Source organism: Chanos chanos, chromosome 9 (genome assembly GCF_902362185.1).
Source record: "Chanos chanos chromosome 9, fChaCha1.1, whole genome shotgun sequence".
NCBI lineage: Eukaryota > Metazoa > Chordata > Actinopteri > Gonorynchiformes > Chanidae > Chanos > Chanos chanos.
This window is the reverse complement of record NC_044503.1, coordinates 9,952,025-9,971,237: the sequence shown is the minus strand read 5'-3', so window position 1 is coordinate 9,971,237 and position 19,213 is coordinate 9,952,025. Positions and strand designations below refer to the sequence as shown.

At 44.0% G+C, this 19,213-nt stretch overlaps 1 protein-coding gene across 2 annotated transcripts; it reads left to right on the top strand.

The window, feature by feature from the left end:
- The first annotated feature begins 992 nt into the window (after positions 1–992).
- cdk16 (cyclin dependent kinase 16) lies at positions 993–18,425 on the top strand. Of its 2 annotated transcripts, XM_030783502.1 has the most exons (18): positions 993–1,112; positions 6,236–6,413; positions 8,921–9,085; positions 9,725–9,858; positions 10,220–10,345; positions 11,108–11,164; positions 11,482–11,596; positions 11,980–12,074; positions 12,401–12,463; positions 12,611–12,734; positions 13,088–13,208; positions 13,526–13,623; positions 13,789–13,894; positions 14,094–14,136; positions 14,520–14,610; positions 14,944–15,021; positions 15,844–15,882; positions 18,241–18,425. In XM_030783502.1, the coding sequence occupies exons 2-18, from the start codon at positions 6,296–6,298 to the stop codon at positions 18,276–18,278; spliced, it is 1,611 nt and encodes a 536-aa protein (XP_030639362.1). In that variant the 5' UTR covers positions 993–1,112; positions 6,236–6,295; the 3' UTR covers positions 18,279–18,425. The 2 variants fall into 2 exon arrangements, with proteins under 2 accessions (XP_030639362.1, XP_030639363.1); XM_030783503.1 differs by lacking the exons at positions 8,921–9,085; positions 15,844–15,882.
- Positions 18,426–19,213: the final 788 nt, after the last annotated feature.

Here is a 19,213-nt window from a genome sequence, read left to right as displayed (position 1 = left end):
GACTCCATAAGGACAGATATGGTAAAAACATGTATAAAGAGCATTTCTTTAATAATATAACAATATCCTCACATGAACCTGAAACGTTGTATTGGTATCGCGTGTGGTTAGAGATAGAGTCTGTAGGCCTGTGTAATTATATAGGCTGATATAAATTTAAAGCACTACAGATTTCAAGAGACTTAAGTCAAATTGTGATCAACGTTACTTCAGTGAGAGGGTAAAATAATATGTTTCATACTTGCTTCTGCGGTGTTTTGCCATATGGGACACATACCTGACAGAGCTACCCTGACATTTGTTAAACGTGAACAGATGCAGTAAATTTGTTTGAAGTTCGAGATGACAGCGCTCTCCTTGCATAGACAAAGTGGACAGCCATCATCTTTTCATTCACAGCGATTAGTTTACTCACAAACGAAAACGAATAGCACTGATTATAACAAATTCCTGTCATTAAAATATGACAATGAATAATCGTATTTACAACGTCTTTTTGCCTGTAATAAAAAATGTAACAGGTCAGGACTGCAGGACAGACAGGACTGCTCCTTGCTAAGAGACAATTCTGCTTCAACACCAGACCACTTTTCCTCCCCTGAGTATTCCTATTCAATGGTACAGTCTTTCATGATTCGATGGAATTTGGGTCGGTCCACTGTAAGCCATTTTGCGTTTAATAGGGGGGACTGTACACTCTCGAAATACATTTCTAATATTTTTACTTTCACATTATTGTTATAGTTGAATTAAAGTGGAAACCGAAACATTTAAACAATTTCCATTGTTCAAAATAACCCGATTCATTCTTATACTGGTAAGTGCGTAACTACCTTAAAACCACCTCTCCAATCAGTCCGAGTGAGTGACTCCTGAATCTATTCGCAGCTGCTCGACTGCCCCCTTCCACTCCGGATTTGGCAAAGAAAAGAACAGCTGCAGTAACGTTTGAACAATTTTGAAGAGCCTGCTTGCGACATGCTGTCAGACGGAGGTGATTCGGTGCACTATCGAGGGCTGTAGAATCATGGCCGAGGACTACTGGGAGCACACGGTGGCTTTGGGATATTGTTGTTAAGATTACAAGGGCACACAGGATCTCGCGTCCTCGGGTAAGCCAGCGACCAATCTGTTCTGTTAAATTGCTCACTGAAATTGACATTTTATCTGACAGCGCTTTTAACATCTGTAACTAGATTATACAACGTCTATGGAAGTCATATCTTTGCTGTCTATCAAATTGTTAGTCAACATACACAAGTGGTCCGCGACGTCAGGTTTGTTGATGTCAAGAGATTCCTAGCTAGCAAGCAAGCTTAATGTTACCACTCAAAAATCCTTAGAGGTTGACTGTATCGGCTGGCACAAGTCGGGAAACACTGTGTCATACCGAAGAATGAATTATCGTAAAAGTAGGTTTCACACTGAGCACAAAGAGGGCAACGTGCTAATTAGCAGAAGAATTCAGCGCACTGCATTCCAATACCCATTGGAAACAATCAAATAGCAGGCAAGCGGGTCTGACGGTCCGTTCATCGCTACTATAAACCGACGGACTAGCTAATGATTGCTTGGTAGTCAACTTGCTAAGATTAGCGAACTAGCTTCTTCTTAAACTTAATATGTCTGGTGAATTACGAGTGTCTACTATTGCTTTAGATACAGGATATGAGAGGTTGGCTATATTTCAGTGAGCTACATCATGTTGAATATCGTAGGTCTCCTTAATTACCAATAGTAGTTTACTGGTCTTGGCCGTGTTTCTATGAATGTCCACTTAAGGAATATCTGTGGAATAGCTATAGCTTACTTTGAGTCAACCCTCAAACTGCCTCAAAGATGATCAGTATTGATGTAGTATCATGGTTCGTATGTATCTTAGAGTTACTCTAGACATTAATGCAACACTTGGGTTGTCATTACCAGCAGGTGAGAATCATGTTTGAGTGAGTGCCTTGTTGCACTAAACGGACAGCATTACTCATCCAGATGTAAGATCCGTCGATTCATTTGTAGAAATGCAAAGTGCATCGCTATTTTAAAGTGACAAAAGCAGATGTCAGTTTTCTCCTCTTTTGACCCAACAATCTGTCTCGATATGTCAGGAAAGATGGAGTGGACCTACAAGAGCAGAGGGCCCAGATAACAAACCAGTCAGTTTCTTCTAAGAAGTGACTTAGAAATAATAGACAGTGTGCCCCAACAAAGCGAAATATTCACCAACAATGATGCAAGGCATCATATCTACATAGTCTAGAGTCATGTGTTTGTTGAAGAGGAACTTCAGCCAAAATGTGTCCAAACACATAACATATTTGTGTGTTCTAATAAGGCTGATGGCACCAGTCACAAAAAAAATTGCGCCATTTGGTCACATCTCTGGATGTTTACTTGTGTGGAGAGTTTAATTCAAACCTTAACTCTCATCCCTCTGTAATCCACAGTTGTTGAGTTGAACAGGTCTTTTTATTTTTACCCCTGCTGCACATGTTCCAATAAAAAGCTCTTGTCTGTTCATTTGAGAGGTTATGAAAGAGGAATGATCTGGTGACAGTGTTCGCTGGACCTGGCTTTTGTTAAATCTTACTGTTTTTGTGCCGAAGTTTGCTCGAAGGCGAATGGCTCACATTGTGAATAGAATTGTGTTGAAGAGCTTTGAATAGCTACTTAGTGGCTGCATATTATGTACAGTGTAGCTATCCAGTGCCTGTTCCAGTCTACAGTAGAGTGGGTGAGAATACCATATTGGATGACAGTGCCTTAAGCATTCCAATGCCTTAATACACTATTATATCAGTGCGGTACGCTGACTGTCAGTTTCTTCATAACGAAGGAGAGGATAGGATAATGCTTATGCGTTTCAGTCAGTTTGAGGTTTTCTGTCTTGAGTGTTACAGCCCCGCAGTAGCGAGGTCAGATGGTAGGCAGATGAAATCTTGACATCTCTAAGTGGTAGCGAGAACCCGTTTCTGTGTCACTAAAGGTCACATTCATCAGGATGTCATCTTCCTTTTAGATGTATGTCCATCTGGAAAGTGTAGGATGATGTAGCTGTAGGCAAATGGTGTCATTTGACGCTCCGCTCTCCCGGCTTCCAGTCAAATTCTTGTAATTAAGGCACGATATTACTTCCACATTTAAGCTTTAAAATGATATTTGAAAAAAAAAAAAAATGGGGAATTTTGAATGATGCTGTACAGAGACTATCACAGAGATTATCACAGTATCACAGTTGGTAAACGCTGCAACAGGGAAAAGATGGTCACCATTGAAAAACAGTCAGTCTGTCAGCCCCTGAGCTCTGAGCTGAGTGAGAATGAGCTAGAAGAGAATGAAGCTCTCATCGACCTCTTGGAGTAGATAAATGAGACAAAGCAGAGGGCTTTTGTCCCTCATCGACTGCGCTCAATTAAAGTAAAAAAAAAAAAAAAAAGAAAAAGTTGCACCTCTCTGACAGGGAGCCCTGCGGACTGGCTTATCCAGCGTTGTAGCTTGCGGTTTACACTGTAACCCAGGTTTGAGTAATGTGTTGATCCTGCTCTTCGTCATGTACTGACCGCTGAAGCCAATAACGGAGAGGCCTTAAAGACCAATCAGCCCTGATTAATCACTTAGAAGAAGTCCAAGAGCCGAGACCAGCCCACAGCTTCTGTCGTCCTCCAGAGACTCGCTCCCTTGTGAGGTTAGGGGTGAAGTCAGTAGGTTTTGTGAGTTTGAAAGGAGAACAGTAAAGCACTTTCAAACAGAAATATACCGTGTGCACTTGGGGTTTGTGTTGTATCACTGAAGTGATGAGCTGAGCTGTTTCCATTAAAAAAAAAAAAAAAAAAAAGGACTTTTTGATTTGTTTGCTTTCTAACAAGCCATCTGATACCCTGTCAGTCTCTCTGCCACCTGGGCTGCTGAAGGGAAAAGGAGGGGTGGGGAGGGGGGGGGGGGGGGCAGTGAATCATACCATATGATCCTGTGAAGAATGTTTTTATATTGTCAAAAATTAGCCTGCCATCTGACATAAAACACGCCAACTGTTTCTGTGAAGAGCTGAGTCTGGTGTGGAACAGAAATTGGCTGCCTCTCTTTAAGCCCTGAGTCTGTTCCCATAACAGTGTTGGTTTAGGTAAACTAAGGGGCACTACTTAACACTCATCCATTGTTGAGTGCTATTGCAGCAAAGATGTTGCATTTGCTTATGAGAATAACAAACAGAACAGTCATCTGTGAGTGAACAGTGCATAAGTAAAGTACATCATGACAAGTTCATGTAAATCAATTTTTTTTTTTTTAAATCAAATTCTCTCTTTAGGTCTCTGAAATTTCCACTGGATCTGTAATGTGTCTCGTTAGTTAAATCTGAAAGCTTGTCAAAAAGCATTGATTTTTTTTTTTTTTTTAATTGTTGTCATCTTGGATTACGCTTCCAGATACTTCCAGATGTGGTTCCCTCAGTATGGGGGCTAGACCAAGCACCGCTTTCACTGTTTGAAATATGTCAACTATTTGAAATATTTTTGTTGTCGTCTGCCTGTCTGTAACCTGACATGGCTGTAACTTGCTTTAATTAAGTCCACTGAAGTGGACTTTTAAGAAAACAATTCGATTCCTCAGTGTCATATGGATGAGAATGGAATATCCACGGTTTATTTCCGAAAACAGAAAATGTGAAAATGTAACAACTGAGGCTAACATCTGTTTGCTATGGGTTACATAATACCTCTCTCCCCTTAATTTGCATCGGGTTACATGCAAATTATACTCACCGTGTCCAGCATGCCTGCCTTTTGGTCGGAATGAGTAGGTAAGGCCATTTCACTTAAACGGTCTGAAAAGATGGCATCTTTCAACTCCGTTTCTGAAAACCCCACAAGAATGCTCATTTTTAGCCTGGCCTAGCATGTGCACATCTTTTTCAGCTAATCAAAGCCCCTGGTGATTAGGTCATATGTGTTAGTGCTACATTTTGGTTATAAATAACCAGGCCGTCTGCCCCCAGGACTTTCGAAACGTTGATGTAGGTTACATCCGTGACTGTTGTATTTGCCTTGCTCTGAGCTGTTTTCTTTTAAAAACACATGGCTATCGGCTATTTGTTTGAGCTGTTTGTTCACAGAGGCCTATTTTAAAATGTACCTGTCTTCGCTTATTTTATTCTGTTTGTAAAACCTGTTTAAAGGTTTGTGCATGAATGGAGAAGACGTGAGCCAAGAAGACTTCAGTTCCACTTGCGTGTCTGTTTTGTGAACATGTTTCAATCCTATGCTTGGATAGTAAGGAGAGAGTTTTGTGGCAATCCTTTGTGGGTCACCACAAAGTCTAAGGACCAAAAGCTTGGATTTGCCACAGAGGTTGGGGCTCATCTTTGAGCCAAAGCAAGCGATTAGTCTCAGGCAAAAACCACAGCCTTCTGGCACTTTGGCGCATCTGAAAGAAGTACTTCAAAATGTCTCATAGAAGCTGAGGACAACTTTTCTTTTTTTCTTCTTTTTTTTTTTTTTGTGACGGTTTAAAAGGAATAGAGTCCTCTATTTAAAACACATGGCTCTTCAAAGTCATGAGTTGTGCATTACTTCATCTTAAGCCTTAAAGAGCTATTTTTCTCCGTACTTCACCAGATAACCCTGGACCCTTCTCCTTCATTCCACCTGTAACCGCTGTGTCGGAGTTGGTTGATTACCATCCCGTTGGATTCATGGACAGACTTGAACTTGAAAGTCCTGAAACATGGGACTTCTCAGCAAAAACAATCATAAATAGAACATAAAAAAAAAAAAACTGGTCAAACAAAGGCTGCTAATCTTCTCTGATAGCACTGAACAGTTGCTGATGAGCCAGCCAGTGGTCTGTTTATTTGAGGAACTGTTGCTGGATCCATCCAGAGCACCCTCACAGCGGTTTGTTCTCTCAGTGGACGGCCGTCCCTTTCAATAACATCCAAGGCTCCGCGTCTGTGAAGTAAACACGCCAGCCCTCCCGACGGTTCGCCCCAGCCTTGCGTGCGCGGCCCGAGCTACAGTACAAAGTGTCTTGATTTGTTCAGGAACATCCTCTGATGGTACTTCAAGTGTATTTCAACATAGCCAAGCTACACGTACCACAAAATAAGCGGGCAACGAGTGGGTGATTCGTAAACTTATACACCAGCTGTGCTCTAAATTCTGACATCACAGTAATGTTTATATGTGTATCTCTGTGTGTGTATCTGTGTGTGTGTGTGTGTGTGTGTGGGTCTCTCTGATAGGGCAATTAAACAGTGGCTGCCCCACCACCCCCCTCATCTCGACCCCCGCTGCCCCCACTGATGGACCGTATGAGGAAAATCAAGCGTCAGTTGTCCCTGACGCTGCGGGGGAGCAACAGCGGGGACAAGAGCCTGAGCGAGACCATTGGCTCTCAGGACACGGCGCACAGCGACTCCGGTACAGTATCCTAATCTAAACAAACACCGCATAGTGTCCGGCGTGCTGTCAGTTAACACCCCAGAGAGTTAATGGCATAGTGCGGTAGCTATACCGAAACTTTATAGCAAGAGCGCATAACTCAGGCTCACAACTCCGTACGTCCTGTTGGATTGTGTTTCTGCCAGCCACCACGCGTCTCTGATTGGCTTAGGAATGAATGCACCTGATTGTACTATTGATATTGTACATTTGCTAAACTAACACCATACATTGCCTGGACCATAGCACAGTGGCTAAACCCTATACCACAGTGAAACTAGCTCAGCACGTCAGCTAGATGAGTAACATACAGCAATTGGTGTAATACACCTGCTAAACTGTCTCTATACAGTCACTATATAACGACTGGTGTGATCTGATGGCTAAAGAAGCTAGTTACTAGTTAAGCTACTAGCCAGTAACTGGTTCAGTTGTTTAGCTTGACCAACGCCACAAAGACAGTGGCCGGTATGCTAGTCTATGTAAACTAGCCCTATACATATAGGTTACTCTGGTTCATTATCATGGCTACCAAACAGTACATGAGTCGTAAGGCTGTATTTCATGACCTGATCCAGAGAAAGGATGCTGATATACTGACAAGCCCCATTCATTATCATCACTCTTCAGTTACCTACTATACCGCATGTATAATACTTCAGTTATATATTTTACATCCTTTATTTATGCACGCAGACAACAGTTAAGCATTTCATTTACTGATTTCTTCTTTATGAACCCTCTCAATGTATAGAAAGACGCACAAGTGTTTCAGTGACTTCTTTCAACATACTCTATTTAACTCGGGATACAATTTGGAGAGGCTCAGTCCAACCCATTCAATCTGCTCAGCGGTTTGGATGCGGACAACCAGCAATTAAACAAAAATGTTAATAATAGCCTTTCTTTCGGAGATAATTTTTGGTCTGTCAGCAGCATCCCTGAGGAGCTGTCATGCAGCTCGGTGGACTTAGCGGAAGACTACGGATGTTCACCTCCTCAGGTTCACCACATGACATTTTTATGGCAGGCCAGTCGTCCATGAAACAGACTTAAAATGCAAAACATATAATGAAAATCCTACTGTATAGATTCACTGGACGTTCACCAGTGCATTTGCTCAGACCTGGGTTTACAGTCTTTGAGCTCAGGTGTAACCGAGGTTCAGTTTGCTCTGCTGGAGCTCCCGTGCATGAAGACAGGAGGGGGGGGGTTGGCGAGGAGTCATTTGGTTTTTAAGCCTGGTCGTCAGTTCATTTGAGCTTTGCTCCGTGTATGTTTGAGAACAGGGGAAATGAGCACACAGTGAGCGTTCAGATACCACACACACCATTTAGGCTCGTGTCCACGGGAACCGGGCGGGGGGGGGGCTGGACGTGGCCTCGTGTGTGTGTGTGGGATGAGCTGCCGAGCTACAGTTTCTTGCTTGTTTTGGGTTTTTTTTTCCCCCCTTTGAATCAAAAAGCATGACTGTTCCAGCATGGCTCCCTTTTGTCTCTCCAAAGGCCGCCTCGTTTCAATTAACGGACGACTCTTTTTACGTTTCGCCTTTTTTTTTTTCATCAAAACAACTTCAGTTTTCCACTGCTGACCATTACCGGTTACCTCACAGAGTTCGGGCTGTCAGTTTTGTGGGATGAGAGAGAGAGAGAATAACACTGTTTTGTCAGAGCTGCCTCAAACGGCCCAATTTGTCATTACTTACTATTTTTTCCAATTGGACTAAAGTGGCATTTTAATATTTCCAAAATGCTGCTCAGCAGCTAAATACATTTGGCTCTCGTATCCTAACAAATCATCGTCCACCCTAATTCTTCGGACGTCAACGGTGTGACGGCAAGCGTCGTTAAAGTGAGAAACGAACGTACCGATTTGGAATCCCGTATTTGAGTCCCTGTTCTTGGCATTGCTGATTACTAACACTGAAGATGTTTTTTTTCTGCAAATTGATTCTGTTTTCATTAACAAAAAAAAATATATATATATATGCATGCTCTAAAAGGATGTGTGTTTCCCTATTGATTTGATTGGTTCTTTGTTTATAATTTGAAATTATCCCCTCTTTTTTACTTCTCCTGATGACCCCTCCCTGTGTCTCTCTCCTCCTGTCCTCTTACCCTCACTTTCTCCCCACTAAACACTATCGATTACCTAATATTGATTTTTTGCTTGTCCCCCCCCCCCCATCACGACCCATAATTTTCCCATCGATTATCCTAATATTTTTCTGTCTCTTGTTCACTCTGTCTTCATTTTCCCTCCAATTGGTTTTTGCCCGTCATTCTAAAATTCCCCTCTCCCATGTTTTCAAATGTCTGTTCCATACTCTTTGCCCTTTTTTTTTGTATTCACTTCTTCCTTCTTTTCGCTACCTCCACCGCGTGCTCCCCACCACCCACCCCACCCCACCCTTCTCCTCTCCTGGTGTGTTGTCCCATCCCTTCCCCCTTCCCCTCCCTCCCTCCCTCCCTCCCTCTCTCTCCCAGAGGCCATGCCAGTTCGGGGCAGTGGCAGTCTGCGGGCCTCCGTGAGGGGCTCTGGAAGCTCCTTCAGCATGCACTCCCTGCTCCAGTCATACAGCTCCGCCCTCCGTAGACCTCGCAGCCTGGGCCGCAGTCTCAGCTCCTATCTCAACCACACCACACGCCTCGGTACAGACACACGCGCGCACACACACACACACACACACACACACATACACACACACACAGTGTGAGAGTGATGGAGGGTATGTGGTATGTGTGTGTGATTGTGTGTGTGTGTGTGTGTGTGGACTGACATGAGCCAGTGTAGCAGTGAGTGTGTTTGAAGTGGTGTGTGAAGGAGGATTTTAGAAGACGCCGTGTAGGCTTAAACCGATCACGTTCATTTATTAATGAGCTTCAAGCAGAGGAGAGGAAGCAGAGGTAAGAATGTGAGAGGAGAGGACCTTTCAAATATTTAATCAGTCCCCTCCCCCCCCCCCCCTCACGAATGCACTGCTGTAGTTATTTTATTTTAGTTTATTTTGTTTTTGTTTTTGTTTTTTTTTTAACTTGGAAACATTCAAAATTATGTTGATTATTTCCAGGAGGCTTTTATTCTTTTAAAGGGAATTTTTAAAGAGTTAGAATGTAAGTGGAGTCGTTTCATCAAGGCCGACTTTGGAATCATCGTGAATAACAGGCTGAATTTGCCGTGTATGTGTGTGCGTGCGCGTTTTGTGTGTGCGTGTGTTTTGTGTGCGCGTGTGTTTTGTGTGCGCGTGTGTTTTGTGTGCGCGTGTGTTTTGTGTGTGTGTGTGTGCACAGAGATAGTCCATGAGGATGTGAAGATGGGCTCTGACGGAGAGAGCGACCAGGCATCGGCCACGTCCTCCGACGAAGTTCACAGTCCCGTCCGCGTCCGCATGAGGAACAACCCGGGACGCAAAATCTCCACTGAGGTAGCGGTTTACACCCGAACCACTCCCAGCACATCTCTACTGCACATCTGTCCGATTTTCCTCTTTCATTGTTACGTAAAGCCGCGCCTTGTCAATAATGTATGTGTTTATGACACAATTGTTAACAATTTCTGTAGAAATGTCACCCGGTAACCCTTGGTTCAATGCACTGCCCTGCAGACCTTTAACAAACAAGCAAAAATGTTACAGCTGATAAGTGCGGTAGTGCACCGGTCTTGCAAACGACACAGAACGTGTTCTTATTTTAACCTTAAAGACAGATGCCTGCCGGATCTATGAGCTTTGTCCTGTGTTTTATAACATGGTGGTCATTCAGGGTTTTTTTTTTTTTTAAAAACAGGACATAAATAAGCGTCTGTCTCTGCCAGCGGATATCCGACTTCCTGACGGTTACCTGGAGAAATTCAGTCTGAACAGCCCTCTGTTTGACAAGCCCCTCACCCGCAGACTACGCCGAGTCTCTCTGGTACTACACAAACACAGAGAGCTCCCTCTTTCCCCCACTGCCTGACCCTGCTCTCTCTCTCTCTCTCTCTCTCTCTCTCTCTCTCCCTCTCTCTCTGTTTTTTTTCTGTCTGTGATGTTAGTTCTGAGTTTCCCTGCAGCCTGCACTGGCTGTGAGTAGTTATTGGTTTCCTTACGGTAAATTGGCCTCTGCAGATTCTTTTCCTTGCTTCTCTTTTCCCACGACTGTTTGTTGAGGATTTGAGCCAAGCAGCTCACTGCATTATCAGTCTTTTGTGAGCACTATCAGCTGTTGAGGGTGTAAATGCCTCGATAAGACAGGTTGTCAGCGGAATATCACCCCAAATAAGCTTTTCTTACATTTCCTCTGTCAGAATGACACAGCAGAGGCAAAGTTTTCATCAGAACGAGGGGAACCGACCACCGCTTTTCATTAGTAACCGGGAAAAGACAGCTCAACGTCAAATAACCTAGAATGTGGGAAGAATGATTTATGGTCTCCTTCCAAATTTAAAGAGACTGGATATTTTGGATGGCTCCTAAAGCATATTACATAAGCAGCCTGTGCAGTGGCCAGAGAGCACAGCGCAGCAAATTGGGATTCTTAATGCGAACGGCTCAATAAAAAAAAAAAAAAAAAAACAGGTCCTAAGCAAAGTGGGTGAACTGTTATATGGGTTTACATAATCATATTCCAAAATGAGGACATATCATATTTCCACTGACTTTACACTGTTTCTGCTGTTTGCTCTGGCTTTAACAGTCTGAGATTGGGTTTGGGAAGTTGGAGACGTATGTGAAGTTGGATAAGCTTGGAGAGGTAATGAGTTCCTTACCTTTACTTCCGCCTTACAGTACCTCTTCATGTTGCTTTTGTTCGCCAGCTTTGTACTCTTTTTCAAAAACAATGTGTGTAGCCCTTAGTGTGTTTGTGTGTGTGTGTGTGGATGTGTGTGTGTGTGTGTGTGTGTGTGTGTGTATGTGTTTGTGTGTGGGTGTGTGTTTCTGTGTATGTGTTTGTGCGTGTGTTTGTGCATGTCTGAGTGGGAGTGAGCACGTGGGTGTGTAATATGTAACCTAATTACATTTCCAACACAGTACGTTAGTCTTGCTCATATGGGCTGTTTGGTGTCTCAGGGCACTTATGCTACAGTTTACAAAGGCCGCAGTAAACTCACAGATAACCTGGTGGCCCTGAAAGAGATCCGTCTGGAGCATGAGGAGGGAGCTCCCTGCACTGCTATTAGAGAGGGTGAGTTGAGGCTCTGCTGCTTAAAATAGACCACACAAGTCCCCAAACTACAGCCGCCTGGACTGGCCTGGAGCATTTAGGCCAAGGCAATGAGTGAACGATATGTGTGTGTATATATACATATATATATATATGTGTGTATATATATATTTTTTTCTCATCTATCTGAAAATCTTACCACCCATTATGTTGCTATGGTTGTTAAGAGGTTAAATGTAATAGTTATGTAATTTAGTGTTTCTGGAATGTTCTTTCTCTGTCTCGCTCTCTCTCTCTCTCTCTCTCCTGCTCTATCCCTCTCCCCCCTTCTCTCTCTCTCTCTCTCTCTCTCTCTCTCTCGCCCCCCCCCCCTCTTTTTCTCTCTCTGCCCTCCTCAATTCCAGTGTCTTTGCTGAAGGACCTCAAACATGCCAACATTGTGACTCTACATGACATCATTCACACTCAGAAGTCCCTGACTCTAGTCTTTGAGTACCTGGTGAGTCACGTGCGTAGAATGTAGCGACGTGAACTGATCCAACACTGATGTACTTTAACAGACTCTCCCTCCTACACACACACACCCACAAACACATGAACATAAAAAAAATACACGCAGATACACCTAAATCCGTTTTAGCAAAGACTACCAGCATTCTGTTGAAAATTGTTTTTGCATTGTTTCTACTCTTTGTGACCGTGATCGTTTAATCTTGGGGCTGCTCTAGAGTAAAACATGTATATCAATCTGAAAAAAATCTCCTGTTAATTAGTACTGATGAAATGTGTTTTTTTTTTCCCCCTCTCCCTCGTCCTCTGTTTCAGGATAAAGACCTTAAGCAGTATCTAGATGACTGTGGTAACTGCATACACATGCACAATGTAAAGGTGAGTGGACAGTAACACACTGGTGTAAAATACCGGAGTTATCCTGAATGCTGTGACAAATGCTCAGTTATCTAAATCAGTTATGTGTCACTGAAAAGATTTATCTGACGCAAACATGCATCTGTGCGTGTTTGTACGTCCCTTCAGCTCTTCCTGTTTCAGCTACTGCGTGGCCTGAGCTACTGCCATCGGCGCAAAGTGCTCCACCGAGACCTCAAACCGCAGAACCTGCTCATCAACGACCGCGGAGAACTCAAGCTGGCCGACTTCGGTCAGTAACGCAGAGCCAGGGCCAGATCCGCAGCCCTGCTGTTAAAACCGCGGCTTCGTGCTCTCTCTCTCCTCGACATCACCCTCTCTCTAATCTCGCTCCTGTTGATCAGTTTGTTTTGTTTTGCCTGGGTTTTCTGGTTAGGTCAGCTATTAAATCTTGGCAGAGTGGGGTTTTTTTTTTTTACATACTGTTGGAGCTATCCAAAGGCTTGTTTGACTGTGTCTGGGCTTGTTTTCACTTAGTTGTTTTTGTTTTTGTAATGTGTGTATGTTTGTGTGTGTGTGTGTGTGTTTATGTTTGTGTGTGCGTGTGTGTGTGCGTGCGTGTGTTTCATCATGTTTGGTCTAAAGGTCTGGCACGGGCGAAGTCTATTCCCACGAAGACCTACTCCAATGAAGTGGTGACGCTTTGGTACCGCCCACCAGACATCCTGCTGGGAAGCACTGACTACTCCACCCAAATAGATATGTGGTGAGATATTCCACCTGCAAACACACATCTGCACAGCCCAGCTGGACAGCACAGGCTAAACATGCACAGACATAGCCACTGTTCAAACCCTAGATTATCAAATGCCCATCTCATTCTCTCTCTCTCTCTCCCTTTCTCTCTCTCTCGCTCTCTTCCTCTCTCTCTCGCTCTCCCCCTCTCTCTCTCTCTTTCTCTCTCTCTTTCTCTGCTGCTCTCTCTCTCTCTCTCTCTCTCTCTCTCTCTTTCTCTGCTGCTCTCTCTCTCTCTCTCATTCTTAACTTCTCTCTGTTTCTCCATCTCTCTTTCTCTCTTGGCAGGGGGGTTGGTTGTATTTTCTATGAGATGTCCACAGGGCGTCCGCTGTTCCCCGGTTCCACAGTGGAAGAGGAGCTGCACTTTATCTTCAAACTGCTAGGTACTGCGTGGAACCTCTCTCTCCTCCACCTCTCTCCCTCCCTCCCTCCCTCTCCCTGCCCACTTGTTTTTTTGGACTCAGAACTGACATCCTCTTTGTACGTGTGTTTTATATTTAAACCCCTCTCTCTCTCTTGCTCTCTCTTTTTTTTCTTTTTTTTTTTAGGTACACCCACAGAGGAGACCTGGCCTGGAATAACCTCAAATGAGGAATTCATCTCCTATAACTACCCACGCTACCGAGCCGACTGTCTCCATAACCACACTCCTAGGTGAGTTTCTGACACACCAGCCCCAGCGGAGAGCCTGACAGTGTGACCTCTCTGAGTATGTACAGTTTTGCCTCCTGTAGAAAGATCAAAATTTATGACGAATTTATGTAAGTACTCTCTCTTTTTCCCTCCCTCCCCCCCTCTCTCTTTCTGTCTCTCCCTCCCCCCCTCTCTCTCTCTCTCTCTCTCTCTCTTTTAGACTGGATAATGAAGGAGTGGATCTTTTGTCCAAACTCCTGCAGGTGAGTGCTGTCTGTCCAGTCCTACCTCAGTGTTACTGTTACTTGTTGTTCCTCATTGCTGTTTCGCTGCTCTGCCATAGAATAGCCTGCCCTCTAATTCACTTATCAGCTGCATCTAGAGTCAATTCAAATTACAGTCTAATGAGTGTGTGTTGTTAGATAAGCTGTGTTTTGATACGTATCATTTGTGTTTACTTAACAAAGAACACTGAGCCTTGGTGTGAGAAATTTCGTCAAGTTCTAGTTTAACATTTGTCTGTTTCTTTACACACAATCACTGTGAACACACATCACTGTCGCTACACACTGCCGAGTGAGTGCAGAGTTTGTCAGGATGTTTGTTTTCAGAGTGTGTGATGAATATGTTTTTTTTTTTGTCTTAGTTTGAAGGAAAGAAGCGCATATCTGCAGACGAGGCCATGAGACACCCATACTTCCACTGTCTGGGAGAGAGAGTGATTACACTGCCAGACAGTGAGTTTTCTGACTCTCACACACTTACACACACACACACGTTTTTACACATCAGAAAAGATTAATAGTCACTGCTGATGTCAGCAATTTTCAGGTGATTTTTCAGCTCCGTATAGCTTGAATAAATGTTTGAATACGGCCGAGTTGGATTTAAAGAAACACGCCTCTGTCCGACTCATCGGATCAGCGCGATAACCGAACGTCTCTATCGAATCGTAAACATCGTGCTCCGTACCCGTGACTGATGATTATTAATGGTGACTTATCTGACGTTTTTTTGATGTGAAGTATAAACCTGAAATCAATCTCTCTCTTTTTTTTTTTCCTCCCCAGCTACATCAATATTTGCACTTCAAGACATTCAGCTGGAGAAGGAACCAGGGATGAGGGCGAGTTCGCTGTCAGATTCAGGTGAGGCTTAACATTTGGCTCTCAGTTTTAGACCTTCATTCGCATATTACACCACCGATGAATGGGCTTCACGTTCAGTCTGTAAAACATTGATGATGACAGCGTGAGCTGTTTTTTTAAAGGTTTGACAGTAAGAAAAGGGGGGCCGCGCACTGTTTTTCCAATTGCGTTCGATGATTTTTAATCTGCGAGAGAGAGTCAGAAATGGAGGCGCTTAAAGCCATTTCAAAGTTAGTTCGCCCTTGGATAATCTTCATGAATAATGTTCATTTATCTCGGCCGGTAATAAAGTTCATTTTGTGTGTCAGTCTTCCTCCAGCTGACCGCCCCCCCCCCCCCCCCCCCCCCCCCGTCCCCCTTCTCTCTGATTCTCTTTCAACCTCATTATCCAACCACATATAGCAGCTTTAATTCACTTCGCCTCTGCTCATCTCCACATGCTGCTTCTGCTGCTGCCACTCACACCTCCTTTATGCTCTCTCTATCTCTCTCTATCTCTCCCCTCCGTCACCATTCCCTCTCGCTTGTTATCTACCACTGAGAGTAGGAAATGGACTGATTAAGAGGTGTCAGAGTTGTTTTTTTTTAAACAGAAGGAGAGATATGACAAGAGTCTATGACAGGAAGGCCAGACATCTGCGGAAGAACTTGGAAGTTACACTATGTTCGTTATTGGCCGTGCGGACCAGCTGTGTTACGCGCTGTAGAACATTCTGGGCTTGCTGCTTAGTGTCTTTTTGTTTTTTTTAGTTTTTTTGTTTGTCTGTTTGTTTTCTTTGTGGATGCCTCAGTAAATATAACTGCTTCACCATTGTGTTCCAGAGCTTTTGCAAAGATGCCTAAGGTTCCGGCACACCTTAGGTACATATTTGTCACCTCCTGTTTTTTAGCAGGAGGCAACAATACTACTTCCTCCCCCCTCCCCTCCAAATCCCCCTTGTGTCCATGTTAACAGTCCTTCCCTCCACTTACAGAATCACAGTATAAGCATTCTCTGAATATTTCTCTCTGAAATACCCCACACACACACATTTTCACACAGGTGGTGAGCGTATGGTGATAGTCTGTCTGTCCTCCCCCTGTGTTTTTCAAAGACCTTATATGAACCTGTACGTTCAGGAATAAGGAAAAGGGTGTTGTTACTATGACGGATAGCTTCGCCGAGGAAACGACAGGTGACAAGAACGTCATTATGACTTCTTTTCTGCATCAGTGAACTGCAAATACAGAAACAGGAACCCGCAGTCGTGCCTCGCACAGATAAAGACGTCACGTCATCCAGAATTTTACGTACACGCACAAAAATACACAAGCATACAGCTCCAATACACATACACACAACGTCACCCGTGAGTGATGCTTGTTGTTGAATGTTCTGTGATCAGTAGTCCTTTTCGGTCCTGTGTTTTTCCCTTTCCCTGTGGTGTGGGCAGACTGCGCTGCATTGTTTTGAGTGCCTCTGTGTGGACGGACTGTCTCTGGCATGTGGAGCATGTATCCCATTAAGACCATTTGTCATGAGGCACCCATCACTAAAGACCACATCTACATAACATGTACGCCAGTCCAGCGTTGGCTTGTTTCCTCCTCGGAAATAGAGACCGGTAGCTGAGGATGCCAGAACCGTGAATCTGACGATATACGGCTGTATGTCAGTTTTCAGAGAAAAAGAGATGGGGGGCAAAAAAAAAGGAGAGAGAAATAATCTGGCCAGAGATGTTACGATGTGGGATGTTGAGACAGATATCGAATGTATTATGTATCACTACATCTCTGAACATGGTTTTATAAATAGACAGACAAAGTAGAATTATCCTTATCGATCGAGGAGACTGCCTTTTAATACTGCATAGGAGATAAACTTACTGTACATGCTCAAGTGTGATGTATCTTCACAAACGCCCACTGGTTTCAGCCTTACCACACAAAAGCTCAGGCATACTGCCAAGATCAATAACGCACTCAAGTAAGACTCTGTCTTTCTCTGGGGCTTTGAAAAGAACAGATTAGAAGAAGAACATTAAATGTTCTCTTCTTGTAACTTGACGTCAACGAAAGGTGCAAAATCTAAGGTCCGTTCGTCAAGACAGAATAGATGGTAGTCGCGTTCCCTCGTCTGTTATCTGTTGTAAACCTTAACTTTGTGTAGGATGATTGGGTGACATCATCAAGATAGAAGGAATGTTGTGTGAGTCAGAGTGTGGAGTTTGAACAAGCACTCTTATCTGCCTGCCGCTCTCTTTATCGCTAATGCTAATATGGGAGCCCAAACAGACAGGAAGTGACACGCTCCAGCGCGCTGCAGTCCGTGCCAAAATCACGACGTTCACCTGCCGCGGGAGTCGATTCTCCATCCGCGTAATCGTCACGTAAGATCGGGATTTTCCATCTGTTGCGTCGATGCAAGTCACCGTGTCAGAGTCGACGATGGAAAAAGTTCGGGCTTTCAGAGCGCGGATGAATAAGCCGCGGATGAGTTGCTCGTGGCCTGGCTGTGAAAGGTACAGAGCCATTTGCATGAATTTCCCGGTTTCCGCTGAAGGAGAATGCTAATCTGACCTTTCAGCCGGGGGGGGGGGGGGGGGGGGGGGCTGCGCTGATGCTGTGACCGGTCTTGAGTGCTGTCGTCCGGGCCTCTGGTGTGAACGTGTCCTTACACCCCCGCTGTGTGTTCAAATCAGCTCAGGCCTCCAGAGTCAAAACTGAGCATGGCAGCCCTCCGCATGCCCAGTTTTTAGGAGTGCTTCCTGTTCGGTTCTTCTGGACCACGGGGCTGATGGTGTTTCCCTGGTGACCGTTCTCTGGTGCTGATGCTGAACTTTCTCCCTTCCCCTGCCCCTGATTGTGTTTTCTTATACAGTATGCCACCGATTTATGAAGTCCAATGCAGTCACCTTGTTATATATTCTGTTTGTCTTTCCTCTCTGCTCTCTCTCTCTCCCTCTCTCTCTCTGTCTCTCTCTCTTCCTCTCCCTTTCCCCCTCTCTCTCTCTCTCCCCCCTCTCTCTCTCTCTCCCCCCCCCCTCTCCCTCTCCCCCCCCCCTCTCTCTCTCTCTCTCCCTCTCTCTCCCCCCCCCTCTCTCTCTCTCTCCCTCTCTCTCCCCCTCTCTCTCTCTCTCTGTCTTTATCTCTCCCTCTCTCTCTCCCCCCCCTCTCTCTGTGTCTCTCTCTCTCTCTCTGTCTTTCACACATCTTCATTCTCTCTGTCTCTCTCCTCAGTAAACAGCATATCCCATCGGCAGAGCCTGCTCTTCTGACAGGAGCAAGGGGGGGGGCAGACGAGAGCGGAGAGCGGACGTGAGGACGAGATGATACATTTCCGCGTGTGATGAAGGGAAACCTATTTAACTTTGTACCATGTTTCTTTTGCCCTGAGTGTGTAATTGCTGGTACTGTTGGATTAAGTGTTGACGGGGTGGGGGGGTGGGGGGATGGGGGTCATAGCTGTTTACATGTGAGATGTGGTTGAGGATCAGGGGTTTTTTTGTTTTCATTTTTTTTGTGTGTGTGTTTTTTGTTTGTTTCTTTTTTTAATCCATATGTACACACCCTTTCCTGTACACATGCTTTTTTTCTTTTTTTTTTTCCCTTTCTTTTTTTTTTTTTTTTTTTGCAATGATGCACTTAATCAAGACACAGAAAGCCAGTGTTCAGTTGCTCTGTGTGCTAAGCAAAGCAATTATAAATTGCATTTTTATATCTCCAATTTGTTTGAAGTTTAATTTTAATGTGATAATTGGGAATGGGCAAGAGACGCAATTATATTTTTCTTGATTAACGTTGAATGAACCTTGGGCAGACATTGTTAAATGTAATGACATTGCTTATGGTGTGTAGGAGTTCTTCATTTGTAGTCTTCCATTGTCCCATGCTTTATTGGGATTTTAATGAAGTCCAACTCTTAATGCCCAAAACCCAAAGCAACTGTTGGAACACGGGAACCCGTTTATATGCATATCGGTCCGTTACGGGGATCTTGGGACAACGTTGTGTATATATTTGTTCATCTTCAGTCCATTGTGCTAATCTTACCCTAATTTCATTTGACTCTTTGTTTGAGTTGAAGGGGCAGTTTGCATCTACATCATGTTTAGTCATTTTCTGTTTTTTTTTTTTTTTTTTGTCGTTGTTGTTGTTCTTTTTTTTTTTTTTTTCTTCAGAGATTTGCAGTATTTGTTAACAATTGACAAAA